The sequence below is a fragment of the Chelonoidis abingdonii genome, chromosome 2 (genome assembly GCF_003597395.2).
Source record: "Chelonoidis abingdonii isolate Lonesome George chromosome 2, CheloAbing_2.0, whole genome shotgun sequence".
In the NCBI taxonomy this organism is placed as follows: Eukaryota; Metazoa; Chordata; order Testudines; family Testudinidae; genus Chelonoidis; species Chelonoidis abingdonii.
In genome coordinates, this window is record NC_133770.1 from 33,166,379 (window position 1) to 33,188,729 (window position 22,351).

General features: G+C 38.6%; 1 protein-coding gene across 24 annotated transcripts in view; it reads right to left on the bottom strand.

The window, feature by feature from the left end:
- The window catches only part of SVIL (supervillin), a 248,950-nt gene that overhangs the window by 81,619 nt on the left and 144,980 nt on the right, over positions 1 to 22,351 (bottom strand). For 18 of the 24 annotated variants that reach the window (XM_075062240.1, XM_075062241.1, XM_032785340.2 and 15 more), the window contains 8 exons: positions 16,898 to 16,955; positions 16,616 to 16,767; positions 14,573 to 15,251; positions 8,660 to 8,743; positions 5,629 to 6,549; positions 5,123 to 5,293; positions 4,449 to 4,483; positions 330 to 391 (listed from right to left, as the gene is read on the bottom strand). In XM_075062240.1, the coding sequence (XP_074918341.1) occupies positions 330 to 391; positions 4,449 to 4,483; positions 5,123 to 5,293; positions 5,629 to 6,549; positions 8,660 to 8,743; positions 14,573 to 15,251; positions 16,616 to 16,767; positions 16,898 to 16,905 (2,112 nt within the window). In that variant the 5' untranslated portion in view covers positions 16,906 to 16,955. The remainder of the gene's footprint in view (positions 1 to 329; positions 392 to 4,448; positions 4,484 to 5,122; positions 5,294 to 5,628; positions 6,550 to 8,659; positions 8,744 to 14,572; positions 15,252 to 16,615; positions 16,768 to 16,897; positions 16,956 to 22,351) is intronic. The other 6 variants (XM_032785337.2, XM_032785336.2, XM_032785314.2 and 3 more) reach the window with 3 other exon arrangements.

Here is a 22,351-nt window from a genome sequence, read left to right on the forward strand (position 1 = left end):
CAGAACCCTCAAACTCCCAGGCCTCTGGTAGAGGACCCGAGGTTGAGGAAGACACATACCACCCATAGGGATGAGAGGGGATTTTTTTTATATATATATATATATATATATTAAAATACACACACACACACACACAATCAGATTACATACAGTGTCCTGAGAACTATGTAAACAATACGCCTAGCACTCCTAACAGGAGAACAGAGCATTGACCTGCATTGGGATACGAATGCTAATACGGCTACAGATTAAGCATACTAAGGTAGTATTACAGGTTTTGACGTTACCCTTCTGCAAAAAGATTCCTGTTGAGAAAACATGATATTTACCCTGAAAAGCAGCCTCTTTGCAGCAACACTCAGCTTGGCTCGTTCATCCAGTTTTTCTTCATCTACAGAAATCAAACAACATGATATAGCAGGAATCTGAAATGTTACACTCTAAATGTAAGTGTTTCAGAGACCAAGTCCAGAAATTCTTTTAACTTCAAGAACAAGCTTACTTAATAGCATCGGACTCACCAAGAGAATGACCAACAGCAAAATGTAAGAGCAAGTTAGTGTCTGTTTAGCTCAGCAAAAGTAATGTGACTATGCATATGCATGAAGCAGTGTAAAATTGACTTTTAAAATCAGAATCATTCTTAGGTGAAGCATATTATAATATGATTTAAGAATGGAAAATGATTTTTCTTCCGGACAGTTACTTTACTAGCATTAATTCGATGTCATTCCAATAAGCATATAAAATAAAATCAAAATTATATTGGCCCATGTTTAGATTTTGTATTAAGCCCTAGTCGTGCATCAGGAGAACACTGCTAGACAGAAAGGACCAGTAACCATTTTAAGGCTCAATATCTCACCTCACTGTGGCCTAGAAACAAATGCCTTATACTAGGGCTGTCGATTAATCACATCACAGTTAACTCACGCGATTAATTCAAAAAAAATTAATTGCAATTAAAAAAGGAATTGCAATTAATCGCACTGTTAAACAACAGAATACCAATTGAAACATATTAAACATTTTTTGATATTTTTCAAATATATTGATTTATATTACAACATGGACTACAACATGTACAGTGCTCACTTTATATTATTTTTATTACAAATATGTGCACTGTAAAAATGATAAACAAAAGAAATAGTATTTTTCAATGTACCTCATACAAGTACTGTAGTGCAATCTCTTTATCATGAGTGTAACTTACAAATATAGACTTTTTTGTTACATTGTTTTGATTTTGAGTGCAGTTATGTAAAACTTTAGAGCCTACAAGTCCACTCAGTCCTACTTGTTGTTTAGCCAATCTCTAAGACAAACAAGTTTGTTTACATTTACGGGAGATAATGCTGCCTGATTCTTATTTACAATGTCACCTGAAAGTGAGAACAGGGATTCACATTGCACTTTTGTAGTCAGTGTTGCAAGGTATTTACGTGCCAGACATGCTAAACATTCATATGCCCCTTCATGCTTCCGCCACCATTCCAGAGGACGTTTCCAAGCTGATGATGCTCATATAACAAAAAAAAAATGTGTTAATTAAATTTGTGACTGAAGTCATTTGGGGAGAATTTTATGTCTCCTGTTTTACCCACATTCTGCCATATGTTTCATGTTATAGCAGTCTCAGATGACAACACAGCACGTTTGTTTTAAGAGCACTTTCACTGCAGATTTGACAAAATGCAAAGAAGGTACCAACATGAGATTTCTAAAAATATCTACAGCGCTCGACGCAATGTTTAAGAATCTGAAGTGCCTTTCAAAATCTGAGCAGGATGAGGTGTGGAGCTTTCTGAAGTCTTAAAAGAGTAACACTCCAATGTGCATACTACAGAACTCGAACCACTAAAAATGAAAATCAACCCTCTGCTGGTGGCATCTGACGCAGATGATGAAAGTGAACATGCGTCAGTCCGCACTACTTTGGATTGTTATCGAGCAGAACCCACCATCAGCATTTACACGTCCTCTGAAATAGCGTTTGAAGCATGAAGGAATATATGAATCTTTAGCACATCTGGGATGTAAATATCTTGTGACACTGTCTACAACAGTGTCATGGGAATGCCTGTTCTCACTTTCAGGTGACATTGTAAACAAGAAACGGGCAGCAGCATCTCCTGCAAAATTGTAACAAAACTTGTTTGTCTGAGCGATTGGCTGAAGTAGGATTGAGTGGATGTGCAGGCTCTAAAGTTTTATGTTTTATTTTTGAATGCAGTTTATTTTTGTACATAATTATACATTTGTAAGTTCAACTTTCAAGAGACTGCACTACAGTACTTGTAGTAGGTGAATTGAAAAATACTATTTCTTTTGTTTTTTTACAGTGCAAATATTTGTCATTAAAAATAAATATAAAGTGAGCACTATACACTTTATATTCTGTGTTGTAATTTAAAGCAATATATTTGAAAATGTAGAAAACATCAAAAATATTTAAATAAATGGTATTCTATTAATCTTTTTAATCATCTGCATAATCGTGATTAATTTTTTTAATCACTTGACAGCCCTACTTTATACCAATACCACCATATAACTTGTTCCATATCAGACCTTAAGACTAAGACATTCTGATTATTATCTTGCTTCCTGCTTCAAAAAGTTTCAGCTGGTATGTCCACCTCCAGCTCTGAAAACCTGTGCTATATGCATCTTGAAAGCTGCAGGGAAAATCAGCTTTCAAATAGCATAAGACATCTGTCATGGATCCACAGGATTGGTGCTATGCTCTCAGCTTTGGAACAGTCTCTAGGAGAAACCCCTTCAGTGGGCCAGACACCCTAGGGATCTCACACTTCCTTCAGGGTAAGCCACATGGCTTCATCATCTCTTTAGACTGGACCTCTGGGACTTCGGCACTCCTGCTTCACACTGTGAGCTCCGTTCAGTGAGTCCAACTGAAACAGACCCCTGATGGAGACCTGTACTATCTTCATGGATGAATGCACCTCGCCAAGCATTTGCAGTGACACCTGCACTGCGTTGTTAAAACAGTAGGATTTACTTGTTAACTGGAACACAGCATAGGAAGTCCTTGAGGTAGCAGAGAAAAATGAAGGTTAAAGCATAGACCATCCTGGTTAGCCCAGAGCCCGGTCAAGCTGTAGTGAACCACCTGGTTCAAGCTCCATCTGTCTCCCTCCATCTGATTTCCTTCATCAAACTCCAGGTGGGAGCCCCAACTCCTTCCAGCAGCCAAATCTTATTCCCCACCTCAAACCTCCTTAGTCCTTTGTTCTCAAGCTGGGGAAATGCTGTTCAGCCTCCATGAGGAGAGGTGAGAAATCCTTATCTCTTTAGGTCATTGGTTGCTAAGTGTCAATGTCCAGGCAATTGCATTTCCTATTGTCTTCTCCCATTGTCTGCTCCACTGATATGGGGCCTACGGCCCAGACAGTTAGATGCTATTAACTCCTGTGTCTTAGCCTTCCCCAAGAGCAAACAGATATGTTCTAACCACACAGGCACTGACTTTCCAAAGTGCAGAGAGGTGCTCGACCCCTGGCTCTGCCCCAAGAACTGCCCCCACTCCAACCCTTTCTCAGAGGCCACAACTCTTCCAGACCCCTCCCTCGAGCTCCTCTCCCTTCCCCCCAGCCTCCTGTACACTTCAAAACAGCTGATTGTGCCAGGCAGGAGGTATGTGGAGGGAGGAGGAGGCACTTATCCGCAGGGCCCATCGACAGGCAGTAGGCACTTGGAGGTTGGGAGAAGCTGATCAGGAGGCTGCCGGTGGGTGCTCAGCACCCACCATTTTTTCCCCATGGGCGCTCCAGCCCCGGAGCACCCACGGAGTCAGCGCCTATGAACAGGACAGCATATAGGGGAAACTGAGGCACAAACTGGACTCAAAATTATAATAAAATATTCCCACTTTATCACAACACCAAACTTTTACATTTAGCCATTCATGAGATTAGACATGAAACTAGCTTCTTAATTTGTGTCAGTCAGAACTGAAGCATGTGTATGGGGCAAAGTGATTAGCAAAATAGTAGTCAAAATTATGTAGCTTTAAGATCCAATATCTTGCCATTTGCTTGGCTGGAACATTTTGTTAGATCAGTGCAAGTGTTTCCATCAGCAGTAAAGCTTTTCCAAACACTGGTCCCAGACCACTGGTTTGGAGTAACAGATTTTTATTCCTGGTATAAACTCATCTGTACTTTTGGTCAGATACAACTGATTACATAAAGAAAAAGGTAATTTGGCTTAATTCCTTTTTTGTAATATAATATTCATTAGGAAGTTGCAGAAGCAACTTTTTGGGCTTAACACTGAATGACAAATCAACCCTTTTAGATACAGCTCAAGGAACAGTGGCATATTTTAGTTATTCGTGTGTATATTGACATAACTCCCATTTCAAAAAAAACTAAGTTCACAGTTACCCAAGAGGGAATGGAAGTGAAGAGAAAGAGACTTACCCTCAGCAGCTGGCATTTCTGGACTCCGAGTGGACCTAGTAAAAATCAGCAAATAAAAAAAAAAAAAAGTCAGCTGGAAGTAAAATCTAGAAACACAAATCTTCCACTCAAATTGTCAGATGGGACACCGAATGTCTTATGAATGAGGAAAATCATGGATGCTTTCCAAGTTTCAATAATTTTCATTTAGGACAACCTCTAACAAAGCGGAAAGGCGAGCAATTCCAGCCAAATTTAAATCTAGTAAAGAAAAATTATTTCAAGTACAACTCATAGAAGATCATAGTTTAAGATTTTCTGCCAGTTCCTCTAACCCAACATTGAGTTTTGGTTTATTTTTTAAAAAGACCTAACTTTACACACACACACAAATCATATATTATTACTGAGAACCAATCACATAGGTGCACTTCAGTGTTTTACAACAATTCATTACCTAGTCCTATAACTAGATACCTAGAGAAAATCCTATTTTTTAAAGAAATGAAACTGTTAGGTGTCAGAAGAGCTACATTTCTTGACTTAAAATTAAGACTTGCCTATTTTTACTTTTATGGTGAAACAAAACCCTTTGTACAATGGTTTTGCTAACATTACTGTGAGAAAATTCTCTTCTTAAACTCATTCATATTTACCTGGACCAGAACACTACATACAGTGTCGCACATGCCTACCTATCTGTTTCCTTTCGTTCTGCTGAAGTGATTGGTTGAGTTCTAAATCTCTCAGAAGTTTTCCTACTTTCACCAGGAGAAAAATAGCGCCTTGGCCTTCGTGACACTCTTTCAGGTTCAGTATTGGCAGACTGATTTGTACCTGATGTTGACATCTCAAATCGAGATTCACTTTTAATCATATGATAGAAAGTGCAAAGAAAAGAGAACAGAAGAGAAAAGTAAAGCACAGATATAGGCATCCCAGAAAACAATCCACTAAAGATCACTCTGCATGCTCCTACAGTAACATGCACAGAAGTATAGCAAACATTCCAGCTACCCAACATCATAACTTGCAGTAGCAAGCAGAAGCATAAGAGCAGATTCAGGCTGACTTAGCCTCCAATACACATTGGTGAGAGCTAAGCTGTGTGGTTTAATGCAGAACACTACTGATGTTGAGTTTGTCATTTTGCCAAGGGCGTGCAAGTGTCACACAAAAATATTTCTGAAATGTCACCTACAGTTCAGTTTTCTTGCGGACATTGATAGTTTCCAGAAAGGCATTACGGAGTTGAGCAACAGAGACTTTTGTGTCAACTATGCCAATCTCACCATTAGGCATATTTTCTTCAGCATTCTGGAACGCCATCTCCTTTTTTGTAACAGTTTCCTTACTTTTTAAAGCCTCTGGCTTAGGAGAACCAGTAAAATCAGACATTGAACGAGTCAGGACTTTATGCTTTATCGTAGATACTTCCTGAGCTTGACCTTTCGCCTTTGCAGAATGTGATATGGATCCACTTTGTATGTACATAACTGTCTCACTCCTTTCAGTGTTCTCACGAGTCTTAAACTGGGGTTCAGGCACCTGGTGCTTAGTACACTCTAGCTCTTTCTGAAGCTCTGATGAGTTAGCCTTTGGCTTGCTTATAAGAGATGAGGGAACAGTAGCCTTGCCAAATTCACTTGCTCTAAAAGGGTCTTCATTGCTCTTCCCTTCCCTGAGAACCTCAGATTGCAAAACTGGTTTTCTGTTTTTCAAAAGCTGTTCTGTCCCCAAAGGATATTCGTCAGGCTTTGAGCCATATTTCTGAAGTATGTTACTTTTTTCCTTTTCCAGTGCATTGGCTGGTGGAGATTTTGTCATGATATTGGCATTGTCTGATATTAAGAGGCTGCTAATTGAGATATTTTCTGGATCTTCTGTTGCCATCAGTTTGGCAGTATGAGCAACACCAGCAGGCTGAATATATCCATGTATCGGTTGGCGGACTGAACTGAGTGTCTGGCTGGCAACCCTATCAAAGGAAGAAGTTTCTGACTGAAGAAGCATGTAATCAGCTGGCACTGGATGAGATTTTTTCTGAGATACAGGGTCTGTGACAAGTTCAGGGCTTCCATGAGCACTCTCCTCTTTCACCAGTTTCTCTCTAACTTTTACTCTTTAAGAAAGAAAAAGGATTAAAGCTGTGACCAGCAATAACTAGTTTTGGGAAAAACATACATCAATTGTGGGACCAGAGAACATCATCATATAGTAAAACAAAATGAAAAGATAAGCATCTAAGTATTTTAAGGATATACTTTGAAACAAACTCCCCATCTTAAAATCTTGGCATTAACACCAGCCTTAAGAATATTTTAAATTATTTACAGGCACCTAGTACACATGTGACCTTTCAGAAAGATAAATGAGCAATGAATCACATTTAGAGCAGGTTCCTAGTAATCACAATTCCACTCCTTTGTTGAACGTAATATATTTTCCTATTTTTCAAAATAGAGAATTAGGAGTTGCTTTCTAAAAATATAGTTTTTTGAAGGGTGTCTTTAGTGTGACATTCTGACCTCCTTTTGCTATATGTACTGTTAAGCTGCCAACATACTAATCCTTGCTCACTTTGAAACAAATTAGTCAAATATCTTGGTATCTCCCCATATCCCTTCCAATAAAAGATGCAGAGAATATGTTGCATAGACAAGTCAAAATCTCCATGCGAACCTCAGAAATTCTCCCATTTCAAATGTTGCACACAACTTTATCTATCTTGATAAATGAAACCAAATAATGTTAAGGAGCCTCTCTAAAAATGAAAAACATGCTGGCAGAAAATGGAAGCCCCGTATGGTTGTCACTCTGTGGGCTTGCACAAAACTTACACTGTATGAATACTTAGGAAAAGTTTCACCACATCCCAATATGCTAAATTTCTGAGAATGTACTGAAACTTATCCCACCTTGGTTTATGTTCTGTTCAACCATTACGATGTACATGCACAAATACAAGCCATCCTCCGCCTCTGGATGCCTGCTGCTGGCTCCCACTGACATCAACAGGAGCTAAGCATAATAAGCACCCGAGGGCAGCATTTGTCCTACACGTAACCACATAATTGTAACACATCTCTAGCATAAATTTTTAGAGCCATAAAAAGTGCACAGTCAGTGAGACAGTTGGCTATCATTTTAAAATGCCATATAAAAAATTAAAATTGAAAGCTATTTCCCCACACCCACCATGCAACTAGTAATCAGTAAGGTGGTTTTTTGCCCTAAGGTTGGGAAAAGTTCATGTACAGTACCAAGCTAACTATTTAATGGCGATTAACAGATATTCCAACCCTCAAGTAAGTGCAAGTCAAGGCTTGCTACCAACTTGCAGAATTTATTTTACATAAAAACAAGATTTTAAAAAAATAAACTAACGCTTTTGAGCACTAGTATGATCCACTATATCCGCAGCTACCTGACGCATCACCCTTTCCATCTGCTTAATATTTTCTCTCTGTTATGAGGATTGGTCCATTGTAAAATGAAGGACCTTACAGTGATTTACTTCAAAACATGAATAAGAGTGCTCATTCTCAAAGTTTAAAAAAATGCCTTTTCGGGGTATTATTCACCCACTAATTACCCAGAATAGTCACTGGGAAGGTTTTCAGAGTCAGATAATTAGTTCAATCAACAGTCTGAAATGCAATGAAGAGTCCTCCCTGGAATGCATGCTTCCAGTTGTTTACTCTTTTGATGTTCTGTCAAACTGGAGAGTAGCAGCTATTTGTAGCTCTGAATTTGGTTGTTCTGTCTTCCCAGTGACTTAATTCTTACTCCTTCTCCCCCACTCCAGCCTTAAAAAATAAAACGATCAAGTCTTCTTTTTAGTCACATCCTGCATTTGGGGCATAAAGATTTTGTAATACAAAAATCTGTTGGCTTGCAGATTGCAGGGGGAGGAAAAATGATTAAGAACAGGCTGAAGATAAGATAAGAAGTTAGCCAAAGACCAATATCATAATAGCTGCGAAGAAAACATTAGGGGCATGTCTAGTTCTTCATGAAAACATCGATTAGTTATAAGTGACAAAAAGCAGATGCTCCAGAAACAAGTTTCCACAGCAGTTTATTGAACATAAATAGTATTTTCAGATTCACTGCTGTTAAAGGATATAAAGGTAAATGTTAAATGAGGGCAGGGGAAAGGAGAAGGAGAGGGAAGTCAGTAACAATAGGTATAATCCGATTATTAGCCACACAGCTACATTCTAGGATACCTGGAGGGCCAGCTGATAAGTGAAGGTGTGTCCCCTTCTGAATCTTTCTGAAGAAACCATTCAGGTTTTGCCTTCCCTGTACTACTATAGAAAACAGAATTTCAGATAACTTTCTGGTAAGATGTCAATACATGCGCACACAGTCCCTCCCCGCGTTAATCTTAAAACTGTTTTCAAATTTCTCAATTATAAGGTCCTGGTTTCTGAAGTACTGGCACTGCACACTTCTAACTTTAACAAATTTGCATGATAAATTATCAAATAATCCACGTTCATACAAAAGAATACATAAGAATACAAAAGAATACATAAGAACTTAAGAACAGCCATGCTGGTCAGACCAAAGGTCAGCTAACCCAGTATCCTATTGTCCAATAGTGGCCAATGCCAGGTGTTTCAGAGGGAATGAACCTAACTGGTAATCGTCAAGTGATCCATCCCCTCTGAAAACAACAGAACCCTAAACATTTTTCCAACTAACCATGCCCACATTGTCAGGAACCTGGACATCCACATCTAAATCAGAGTTTGGAAGCTACATAGAAAGTAATTTTATTTTACTGCCTGGTTTGACATTTGATATAAGTTACATGGACAGAAGCACTATATTGCACATAGGATTACTGTTAGACTATTTCCTTTATTTGCAATCTAAAAAGCTAAAGTCTACCAAAAGATCTTTAGCCACAAACAAACTGATGACACAAGTTTAATGACGCTAGGAGAATGTATTACCATAGCTTACATGAAATTCTTGCATAAAGAGTATGAACATCAGAAACCCCCCTCCTCTGAGAGCAATGTGCCAGGCTTCAGGAATTCAGATCCAGTAACTCCCAGCCCACTGAGTGGGGAGTATGTGGTCTTTTAGGATAAAGTGGGAAGAGTTAAAATACTCTAAATGAGCAAAGAAACACATTCTTGGACTGATACTTTTTGCATCAGACTCCAAAATGGAAACAATATATGAGTGCCTACTGAAATTTGAAAGCACTTTAGGCTACAAAAGCCCTTCACGAAACAACTGATATACCATTGTACTCTTTCACAGATGCATTCAATATTTGTAATATCCACAACAAAGAGTCCCACCTCCAGGGCCGCCCAGAGGATTCAGGGGGCCCGGGGTCTTCGGTGGCGGGGGGCCCCCACTTCGGCGGTAATTCGGTGGCGGGGGGTCCTTCCACTCCGGGACCCGCCACCGAAGTTCCTCGAAGACCCACGGCACGGGCCCCTTGCTGCCGAATTACTGCTGAAGACCCAGCACTTTGGCGGCAGGTCCTGCTTCGGCGAAGACCCAGAGTGGAAGAAGCTTCGGGGGCCTGGGCCCCGTGACAATTTTCCAGGGCCCCCGGAGTCAGTGAAGAACCCCGCACCAGGGCCCCCGCAAAACTTTCGTGGGGGCCCTTGTGGGGACTGGGGCTTGGGGCAAATTGCCCCATTTGCTCCCCCCCCCTTCACTGGCGGCCCTATCCACCTCCATAGAAGATCATATACATTTTTAGACAATGATGAAGTTTACGTACAAAATGAAATGTAAAGGCACAATGGACCAAATTCTGCCCAGTTACACTGGTGTAAATCTGGAGTAGCTCTTTATAATTTAGTAGAGTCACGCTGGATTTACATACTGCTTTAACAGCTGAATTTGGCAAAAGGATCTTTATTAAACTGAAAAGAATTTAGAGTAAACCTTAAACTCATTAAAAACTCTCTTATTCTTCCTTCCTATAAATAAGAGTCAGATAAAAGATCCCAGGGAAATCATATATAGGTACTGTAAATAAATCTGCCTACTTATAATGTTCAGTCTGAAACCTCAACCGTAATTATGACTTTTTCCACATCTCTCATTTAAAATCTACTCCTTACTGTTAAAACAATTTTTGTTTTTCATCTTACTAAGATCACCAAAGAGTTTTTCCACACAAAAGGGTGGAAAAAGCCTTTCAAAGCACTCCCTGGGGTGTTGACCCAGCAGGGATTTGGTTGCCTTGAAATAACAAAATTTTCTCTTAGCTTGTTAGTATGTATTCTGGCATTTATCACAATAGGCATGAGCAATGAACATTTGTATTCAATCTCTTGTCCTTTGAAAATAGTAGTCAAACGTAGGTAAACCATGTTAAAAATGTGAGGTTAATCTGACACTTTATGAATTCTATTTCCATCATTAAGAAGGCAGCCCGCCCCCCAAAGACATTCTTTGATAGTCTGCATTTAAAAAATAATCAAACAAACCTTTTTAACACAGGAAGTCACAAGCTGTATTTGTTTTTAAATTTTAAGTCAGCTGAACACAAAAGTTAAAAGAATCTAATGCTGACATTTTAAACTCTGATTTTCAAAGCTCTGCACCAGGCAAACTGATTGGTAGTCATACCTTGCACAATCAAACTTGATGGAGAATACAATATTAGTAGAACAGACTGCATGAGACAACAGCTCATTTAGCCTCCTGAAACAACTATAAATATTTCTGAAAAATAGTTCTGATTTCTTTAAAGCCTATTATGATAAATTCGAAGACAGACATTCACATTAGTTTTCTGAATATCGTGTGCGTTAGGCCATGTCTATACGTACAGCGCTGCAGCAGCGCAGGTGAAACAGTACAGTTGCACTGCTGCAATATAGATGCTGGAACTAGCGGCCTGTGAGTGCCGCCGCACTCCTGGCTTGAGATGGTTTCCATCACATACAAGGTTTAGAGCAGGGGTCAGCAAACTTTCAGAAGTGGTGTGCTGAGACATCATTTATTCACTCTAATTTAAGGTTTCACATGCCAGTCATACATTTTAACATTTTTAGAAGGTCTCTTTCTATAAGTCTATAATATATAACTAAACTATTGTTGTATGTAAAGTAAATAAGGTTTTTAAAATGTTTAAGAAGCGTCATTTAAAATTACATTAAAATGCAGAGCCCCCTGGACTGGTGGCCAGGACCCGGGTAGTGTGAGTGCCACTGAAAATCAACTTGCGTGCCGCCTTCAGCAAGCGTGCCAAAGGTTTCCTAGCCTGGTTTAGAGTTTGGTTCAATGGCTCTCAGCACCTCCACTATACAAATTGTTCCAGCACCCCTGCGCTGCAGCGTGTGTGGTGAAGATGCCATATGCGGATGGGCTCCCCACTGGGATAAAAAGACCACCTCCGCAGGCAGCAGAAGCGATGTCGGTGGAAGAAGCTCTCCCACTGGCATAGCACTGTGAATATCTGTGCTTATGTCAGCGTAACTTGTACAGTTCTGGGGGGTGAGGGGAGATACTCACACCCCCGAGCAACATAAGTTTTGTGGACATAGGCTGTAGTGTAGACATAGTCTTACTGTTCCTGTTCAATTTTGTATTGCTGTCTATTTAAACCCAAAGGATTAAGTTAGACCAGAGTAGGGGGAAACCGACAGGAAATAAAACAATGGCAAGATAAGACAGCCTCAGGTAAATACAGATAATTTGCTTTTTAGGGGCAGTTTTCTACTCTCAAACGGTCACAAAGATCTTTATGCTGTTTCACCAGGAACATAGCCTGGTCTTCCCACCATCCTACAGTGGTGGAAAAGTCCAAACAACATGTTCTGGAGCTGGAAAGTGGTAGAAAACATGGAAGAGAGGGTTATTCTAAAAGTTTCTCCTCATGGCTGTATGCTCTCAGGGTGTTTGCTATGGTTTATTACAGGGGAGAACAAGAACCTCAAATTGAAGTGGACAGGTTCTTGGCTTTGAAGAGTGACAGTCTAATCTCTGTGCCTTTTTTAAGGCTAGAATTTGGTCCACTCCTTTAGCTTCAGGCATTTATAAAATCAGAGAAGGAAGAGTCGTGGGGGCTCACACTTTAATTGTTCCTATTAGTAACAGGATTAGTCAGGAGTGATTCATCTTTAGATTAACTGAATAAAGCTTGAGATAGAAGTGTGCAGTGCTCAGCTGAGACCTTCTGTTGGACCAGGCTCCCTGAAACATCTCAGTAGAATGGAATAGCTGGTCAAAAGCCTACAGTGCAGTTATTTGCATATATAATAATGCAGTCTCAGTCTTGTCAACTTTCTCCAGATAGCTCCCTTAGATGAGCACTTTTTCTCTCACACTTTTGCTTAAGTGGAGTGTCCAAAGACAGCTGTATGCAGATGCATAAAGGAAGCGGTCTTAAAAATTGAGTTTTCAAGGCTCTAAAATATTAGAAGTACAGGCAGTCCTTGGACTTACGACATAACTGGTTCCTGAAAATTGCACCACAAGTCGAAACGTTACAACTCAGAACCACAGTATACTCCACTGAGGGACTGAGCATCGTAAAGTCGAATCAGGGTGTCAATTCAGAAACATCGTAAGTGCCATTCGTTGTATGTTGAATGTCGTAAAGTCAAGGATCGCTTGTACTATCATCAGTTCTGTCCTATGTGAAACAGAACGGGAAAATAAGCAAAATTGCACAAGTTTACTGAATATGGATAATGGATAGCTGGCTGCATCCATCTACTGGCAGGAAAAGGAAAACCCCCAAAAAGATATTTATACTACAGGTATTAGCCTCTCACTTGGAGGGGGTAGTGGAAACTTTCCTTACACTACTTGAAAGGTGTATAAATTTCATGAAATGAGGAATTTAGGAATAATTCAGGAGTTTTACTTCTCTCATTTTAATTTAATAACTTAATTAAGAAAATATGATACACTAAACCAAAGTAACTTGATTTTAATAATCTTTTCCCATCGCTGGTTAAATTTACATAATCCTCACAAATCGTTTCACTTATATTAGTTCTTGTAAATTATTCTGAAGTAGTCAAGATTACCCAGCACAGCTAAATCTTACTGACAACAGTTACTGTCCATTTTTAAGATGGTACACTGTCAAACTACTGTTACAGGATGTCTCCATTTCATCTTGTTTCTTTACAGCTTGCGATACATTCACTTACATTAACCTTCAGTGAGCCAAACAACAACTAAAGCTGCATATTTTTAGGAAAAGAAGTTGTTCGAAGATGAAGTATTTAGAGAATTATTAGTCAGACTTGTTTTCATTTGCATAAATGAAAGCATATGATGGCTCTTGGACCTCAAATTAACATCAGTACTCTTATGCTGCTGCTCTCAAATGAAGACTGGGAAATCCGTTTGAATCTCCGATCCACCAGATATCAGACTTTGAGTCATAAGAATGTGAAAACTTATCACTTATGTGGGGAGGACAGAGTGGAAAAAGTTTACATCTGAAGTGTTCCGGAACTCAACATATGCAGGATCTCATAAAAGAATATTTATATGATGTATGGGACTACCAACAGAATCAGAATTTGCTTATATACCATGGCCCTAATTTTTTTTACAATAGTCAGACAATTCTTTTCAACCTACCCAACATACATTTTAGTTTAAGACTTTCATTTGCAGGCTATGGAAACAGGCTACTTCTATTTAATATTGGCAAAACACTCCATAGAGAAAAAAATATATAATATTTTTTTACTAAAAAAAGATACTGAATTTGAAGTAAATACATTTAAATTGAAAGTGTTTTCTAGATCAAACAGTAAGTGCACATTTTCAAAATGCATCAAATGTAGTACTGTAATCATCCCCATTCTTAATTTCTCCAGAAATCTCTTTATAAAGGATAGTTTCTTTTCATAAAAGGACCTTCTGGTTACAGTAGCTTAAGTCTAAAACACCCAGCAAACACACACATGGACTTGTAAAACCTTATTGCATGTAAGCATAGCAATCGAGTTCTACATGATATGACAATGAGTATATACATATCAAAAAACAGAACTCAGCTCAAGGCACAGAAGACATAAGCACCAGTGGAGAATTTGTTTATTCAGATACATCATCTTTAAGTCTTGTCTGCATTGTAGAGAGATTTTTATAAAGGTCAAAGGATACCAACATAGAAAAAGCATACTTACCCTTGTCTGGTGTCACTATACAAGGGCTGGTCATTGTGTGAACGACTTGGTGAAACTGGCTGCTTTGGTGAGGAAAGGGATACTCTGCACGTTTGCTTTGGTGACATTGGCACTTCCTTAAAGGAGGATTCTTGTTCTGAATATGAAAAGGATGCAGAACCATCCACTTCTGATGACAAGTCCTGAGTCTGTCCAGGAGCACTAACATCCGGTGCTCTTTTATTCTCCAATTTTGAAAGCTCCTCTCTATCTGGAATGCTGTCTTTTTCATGGAAGGAATATTCCTTTGATTCAGAAGCAGTAGTCCACGACTCCTTGTTCTCAGACATGGAGGAGTACAGGGTACTATACTCCTTGCTTTCATCCTCCTGCTTGTCGCTTTTTATTTCTTTTTTTTCAGCAGCGTCAGGATCTTTTCTTGCCCTGGTATATCTGGATAAATATTCAGAATCTCCCTCAGATTCTAAAGGCAATCCATATTTTTCTGCTAGCTGGCGTCTCCTCTCTGCCTTGTATCTAGCTATTCTTTCTGCTTTCGACTCAAGTCCCTGGGTATCCATAGCTCCTGTGCTATATGTAGGCTCTGAATGTGCTCCTGTAGGTTCTGCTCGATACCTGGATGACCTAGGTTGTTTTTCTACAGAAGAATCTGAAGTTTCCTCCTCTTCATTTGATCTTCCTACAAAAAGTACGCGTGTAAAAGAATTAAGAGGGATTAGTGACTTGTCCTGAATTCAGACTTTATTAAAAATATTATTCAAATCTCTTTGGAGCATCACACCTGCCATTCAGTAAGCAGGCTTCAACCACATAAAGCGTGACTTATTCTTTTTAGTTATTATAGGTTTTTGCAATTCAAATAACTAGCAAAACTGTTTATGGATACTCCCATGAACTACTCCAAAATAACCCTCTACTTCTCGCACTGACATCTCCAAAATACATACAAACGAACAAGGAAATGCTTCTGAATACTGAGTATGTATTCCACCTTCAGAAGGAAGGTAGGATTCTTAAAATAACCTACAGGTTTTAAAAATAAAACCAGTATCTCTTTCTAAAATGGTAGACCAACAGAGATACTGTACAAAGATCAATCAAAGCCAGACAAAAAACTGAAAAAGTACCATATATACTCAATCATAAGCCAGTTCATTTATAAGGCAACCCCCTCAAGATGGATAAGTAAAAATGGAAAATTTTTATAACCCATTCATAAGCTGATTCTATAATTAGAGGTTAGCAAACTTTGGCTCCCGGACCATCAGGATAAGTCGCTCGGGGGCTGAGATGGTTTATTTACCTTGAGCAGGCACAGAGGTAAAGCCAAGTAAACAAAGCGTCCCAGCATGCCAACTGCTTACCCTGACGGGCCGGGACAGCAACTGATGAGGAAATTTTTTTGGGGGGGTGGGGGGAGAGAAGCTAGGACTCAGGGCAGTGACCCCTGTGACCACCCCTCACATGACCCCACCCCTAGCCCGGGACACTCCACTCTCCCTATCCCATCCCTTCCCACCTTATCTGGGGAGGGCCAGGGGAGGTTGTCTCTGGCCTGGTTGAAGCTGCTCCGGCCGCAGCCTGCTCCGGCGGGCTAGACCAGGCGGCGTGGCCGCAACATATTCCAGTCAGCCATAGCTCGCTCTGGTGGGTGGGGCCGAGCGGCATGGCTGCAGCTGCTTTGGAGGCTGGGGGAGAGCAGCTTGGCCAGAAGTGGACAGACTCTGACCCTGCCTCTTCCCTTCTGGCTCTGCTGGTTGTGCTGCCTGTCTTTGCTCCCTCTGTTGGGGAGGGCCTGTGTCCCACTTCTCCCTCTCTATACTCGTTCATAAGCCGACCCCCTTCTCTGGTGCTTCCCTTTTTTACTCAAAAAATCTGGCTTATGAACGAGTATATACGGTATCTTGCGACAGCGTTGTCTCTGAAAGTAAACCATTAAGCGTGAGAACTGTGTATCTGCTACTGCAAGGACGATAACATAGCAAACATAAAGTACTTCAGCAATGTCAGTTTGAGATATATATATGTAAATGTATTTCATACCAAAGTGGGGACTATAGGGGTCTGTTGCACGCATATATCTTGGTGTATCTTCCTCTAGTAAACGGTGGGTAACTAATCCAGGACAATTTTGTAGGAGGATGGGCTGTGTATCATTTTCAATTCCCTCTAAACGTCTGGCGATCCTCTCTTTCCTGTAAAAGATGGAAGAAAATGTGTAAATGTTGTCTAAGGATTTGGAGATAGTTTCTAGAGGAGGTCACAAAATAATTCTATTACTAAATTATTTGTATTTTACAGCAGTTAGATAAAAGGCTGTTTTACCTTTTCATTTCCAAAATATTTTGCTTGTTTGGTTCAAAGAGTTTTCTTAATTCTGAAACTAAAAAGAAAAAAGAAAAGATGCAGTGTATCTTTTATACATTAGGAATTCTCAGGCATCATGACAGGATGTCTATATGCTTCTGTTTTAAGCAAGAAGGGATGGTCTAGAAAAGTAGGTTTTCCCATAACCAGTCACATATAGGTAAACATTTCCTATTTGGGTTCCTCGCTTACTAACCTCTTTAAAACACATTTTGCACATACTATAATAAATACAAGGAAGTCCTCTAAAGGTTTACCTAGTCTAGGGTTAAAACATGGTATTTTAAGAACATGTTAAAACACAATTTACCCTGTCAACATGTTTTAAAACACTAGTATAAAAACACATTAGTTGGCTGAGGTTAATCCTGGTGGGTAGTTTAGGTGACATCACAACTAGCTAATACATTAATACAGGTTGGTCTGTCTACACTTGTATTTTTACTATTAGCTAAATGTGTTGGCTAATAAGTTTTTTAAAACACACCAAGTCAACCCCTTTAATCCTAGTCTAGACAAGCCCTAAGAGTCCTGATGACTTGTGGCCAAAGACCACATAGTACTTTTTACCAACTGTTCCGAGAGTTAATTAACCCCAGTACTTTGAATATTTTCCTACTTTGTTAGTTACAGTCTGCTTAGATAATTTCCCCCTGTAGTTTTAACTGCATAAATATTTACTTCATATCCTAATAGTGTTACCTGCTGTTAGACAACTATCACATTTCATCTCCTGTCATTTCACTAGCATTTCAGTGATGAGTGAAGTAATCCCTACATATACAGTTTCAGCTGACATTTGTAAACCCCTTTGAACAAAAAGATGCTATATAAATAAATATGGCACAATTTCTTTTCACCAGGCAACAAACCCCATGTATGCTACCAAAGGGGCTGGGGCGTGAGAAATTAGAAGCCTGATTTCCTTGCAATAGTATATGACTAAAAGCTGAGTCACTATGCAGACCTCTGATTGGGTTTTAATATAGAATGGCTTGAACTTGCCTCTGATATTTAAAAGACTTGCTGCTTCTTTATGTAAAGTTTAGGTTTTTGTTTTACCTGAAACTGGTAATTTACTTCTTTTCATGTGACTTCAGTTTAGATGCTGCAACTGTATTCCATAAATACATAGACTGACGTATTGTAGAAATGTGGTCTGGTTAGTAATACAGCAGTGTCAACCCAGGGTCTTGCCCATAGCAAGTATAATCAACAAATCAGTATAAAAATAAACATTTAGTTTATGGAAGGACAAGATTAACCATATTTTAAAATATTTACTTCCAGGATAAAGGCTGGCATTCAACCAAGAGCTCAATTTTATTGCAGCATTAAGTCCCTGAAGAGGAGGTTTTAGAACATACCACTAGTATACAGTAACATGAATACACATTTGGACTTAACTTCCATGGCACAATATGGGTGATGAACATACCTATCAGCATACCTGAAATATCTCTGCGAGTGAAAGGCAACTCCACCACCTCTTGCCCCTTTATCCTTTATTCTGATCTCATTCAGACAGGGATTGAAAATTAAAGTAGGCCAAAATGAGACTTGCTCTATTTACTCCTGAACCAGTGGGGGAGGCCTTGTATCTTGTGAACTGCTAGAACAGGAAGAGAATGTTCTATGCTGCTGCAAAGGTAAGCTACCCAGATTTCTAGCTTTAGTCCTTGTAGCTTAGGTGGCACATAAGAACAGGTATTACAATATGCACCATTCAAATTGCCTGGGGCTTCTTCTCTCTCACTTCCTTCCTTTCCACTGGATTTTCTCAACCAGTTTTTTGGTCAATCGCCAGTGCTAGAAACCAGATGCCCTTCCAACCCCTGTAAGTTTGGAAATGTAGTTCTCAAGGAGAACAAGATGTGAATTTCTGATCCCAGTGGTGCATGAGTTATCAGTGGTTACTAAAATGGTGTGGAAGACTGTTGCACAGTAACTTCCAGAACATGGTCCAAGCACTTGTTCTGCAGTATTCAGATTGACCTTGACATATATCACAGCTATACATAAAACAATATGTTGAAGTTGTGTGTCTTTTGTGCTTTTCAGGGTTTATGCTGATAGTTTTTTGGTGTGCAGGTTTGTTTTTTGTTTTTAAATAGAAGACTCTCATGTGATGCTATTAATATAACAGACTGTCAAATGGTAGATTGTAATTTGTGATAATATCACAGAGAGAAGTTGTATGATTCAACTGTAACTCACAGAAACAAGCAACTTCAAAATAAAAAGGAGATCCCTGGAAAATGGAAAAGTCAGCTGAATGATTTTTAATGGTGGAATGGGAATCCAGCTTGAGGTTTGCCACAGCATGCATATTCTTCAAAACGAAAGACCAGTTTACTAAGACCAGGTGGATTTCCCCAGTTATCTCCAATATTAGCCTCTCTGATCAAATTCAATATGAAGATTGCAGAGTTTAAATATTGGTCCAGAGTAATCTAATCAGACCAGGATCAGAGCAAATAAGCAGAGTACTCCAGGCAATTTGTACAAGGCGGCATCTGTTTGAAGGACAGATCTCTCAGCCCTCAATGCTCTTAATAGAACTTCCCTCAAGCATCAAAATTCACTTTAAAATTTAACTAAAATGGATTAAATGTAATGCATATGGAACACTGTATTATTAACTAACAAAATACTGTAACTTTATCGACATCATATCCTGGATATCACTACTCAGGATGATCTGATACCAACTAGTGTGAAAATGTTACCGCAGTAATAGTGTGGGATTCAATCCCATCAATGTTTTTAAAAAGAAAAATATATTAATCATGGTGTACTAGACTGATCACAAGGTCTTAGATTGGTCGCAGGATTTCTATATGAAAGCATGAGTAGCACTAACACTTAACAGTGTACACTATCATCAATCTTTGGTTTAAATATTGGACTTTGGAATAATCTCATGGGCAGCCATGTGTAGTTTGCTTATTTTCAGAGAGCGGCAGGGAGCGTTAGGGGAACATGTGGACATGTTGAACCTTTAAATATGCTACAGAAGAGCTTTGTATAATAGGCAATGTGGGTTGCAACATAAGTGGCATGTGTTAACTTTCCTTTTCTGTGGCCATAAAGAAATGGATAGCGTTTAAACACAGGATCACGAGGTTCAATAAAGAGAATATACAAAATCAACTTTTTTTCCCCCAAATGTATTGTAGTAGTGCCTACGAGTCCCAGTCCTGGGTCAGGGTCCCATTGTTTTAGGTGCTGTACAAAACACAAGCAGCTTACAATCTAAGTAAATAACAAGAGAGACAACAGGTGGATACTGACAGAGAAAACAAATAGAAACAATGACACAATGATCAGCATAAGAGGCAGTGGTCTCAACATACCAGCTGATGATTATCAGTTGTCAAGTTTTCTATAGGCATCACAACTTAAGTTATATTGACTATGAAAGGATGAACCCTAGCAAAGTTGAATTATTTTGTTTTCTAATCACTGAATGTTAAAACACAAGGCAACGACAGCTGGATAATGGGTGTGGAAGTTTTATGGGCAGTCATCTCTCAAAGTTAGCATGGAGAAAAACTGATTATTTTTAAAAAGACTTTTTTTTAAATCCCACTATTTAAATTAAATTCAGGTTTATTTTTATGTAAAATTATTTTTAATTTTAAAATTAAATTTGAAATTATGACAGCCTATATTAAGACCTAAATTTACTAAATCTATTAAATTATTTAAAAAATATTAAGCAGTACAGATGTGTTCCAAAGTTTTAAAGACAGTCAAATCACTGAATGGGATGAAGGTAGGTAGCTGGAATCAGAGTTTGCTGAAGTGGTAAATCTGCTTTTGACAGCAGAAGCCTCTTCTGCAGGTGCAGAGAGATTTTTTTTTACATTTCAGTTTATTCATTTAGTTCAGTTCAATGACTAGTTCATTCAACGTTTAGAAAATGATAGGCGCTGAAAAAGCAGAAATGCTTCCTCCCTCTCCCCCTTCCAAAAGATGAATAAAAATTAGGCTCGAGAAGATGAGCTCTACTAGATCTAAAATCCTGAAGGACCAGAAACAATCAGTTCAATTCACTAACTACAGAGAATACTTCCTTTTTTAAAAAAATTAATCAGTTTTAAATGCAAAAACATGTTAGATAAAATTTCTGGTGAACTTTTTTCTCCTTCATCAGCACATTTAAGAGAGTTTAAATAAAACTAATAAAATTTAAAATACTGGTTTTGTGCAACATTTAATTGAGTTTGAATTTCCAGCCAAAGAGAGCTTTATACAAATCACAAATACAAAATTAATCTAGTAAATAAAAACTAATCATTCAACATTTTCCATCATAAAAATTGAAAAATTATGAATCTAAATAGATGCAAGTTATATATATGTTTAAATAAATGTGTATAGATACAATGTATCTTCCTTGTCAGTAAAATAAAATACCAAAATTTACTGTAAAGACTATATTAAGTTGCAAATGAATGTATTCTAATTGCACCAAACCCTTGGAAAAAAAATTCACCTTTCTTTGGGAAAATAAGTCTTTATTATAATAAATCTTAATATTATAATAAATATTAATAAATCTTTCCACCAGTGCAAAGATGCTGAAAACTGATTATTTAAATTAAGGTTTCCTGCTTGCTGATTTAAGTCATAATTAAAATAAGTGATTTTAATTAATACACTTCTCACCTACACTCACATTATTTTGGTTTTTTTTAAAGCATTCATTTAGTATTTGTTGCTCAGGTATTTAGAACAACATCTGAATAGCACCTTCCCAAAAAAGGATTTCAGATTACGCACACACTCATACCCTCTGTTTGGGAAATATTTAAAAATAGGCAGGTGGTCTGCTACTGCAAGGCTTTGTTATTTGATGGATAAAATGTTGAAGCTCATACATTTTTCTTCTAAAGATGCTGGTTGCCTCTTGCAACCTTATCCAACTGGGTTTCTCTTTTTACTATTGCCTGCAATTCTATGTGCACTGATGCCAAGGCCCTGCCTGTTCACTAATTTGTTGTTCTGTGACCAAACAAAATTACATTGTCCCACATAGTCACACATGGCAGGTTTGGGGGCAATATTACTTTCAACCAATTAGTAACTCAGTAGTGGTGGGGAACTTATCCCTGCATGACTCAAAAATGTGCAACACTTGGCAAAGGGGGAAAAAGAGAAACATCTGTAAAAGTGTAAAATGTTTAATTTACATTGAAACCTCCACACTTTGTTTTGGTATAAAGTACATTAATAGTTACTGGTGGTCTGTGCTGTAGCTAAGTGGGACAGTCATTATGCCCTCAGGAACAACTCAAGCCTTTAACATTAGAACCTATTTTAGAATGTTGGTTGGGACATTAAATGGGTTATCCTCTACTGAAGACTCTCAGAAGCAGAGCCTGCTCTAGACATTTTGCCGCCCCA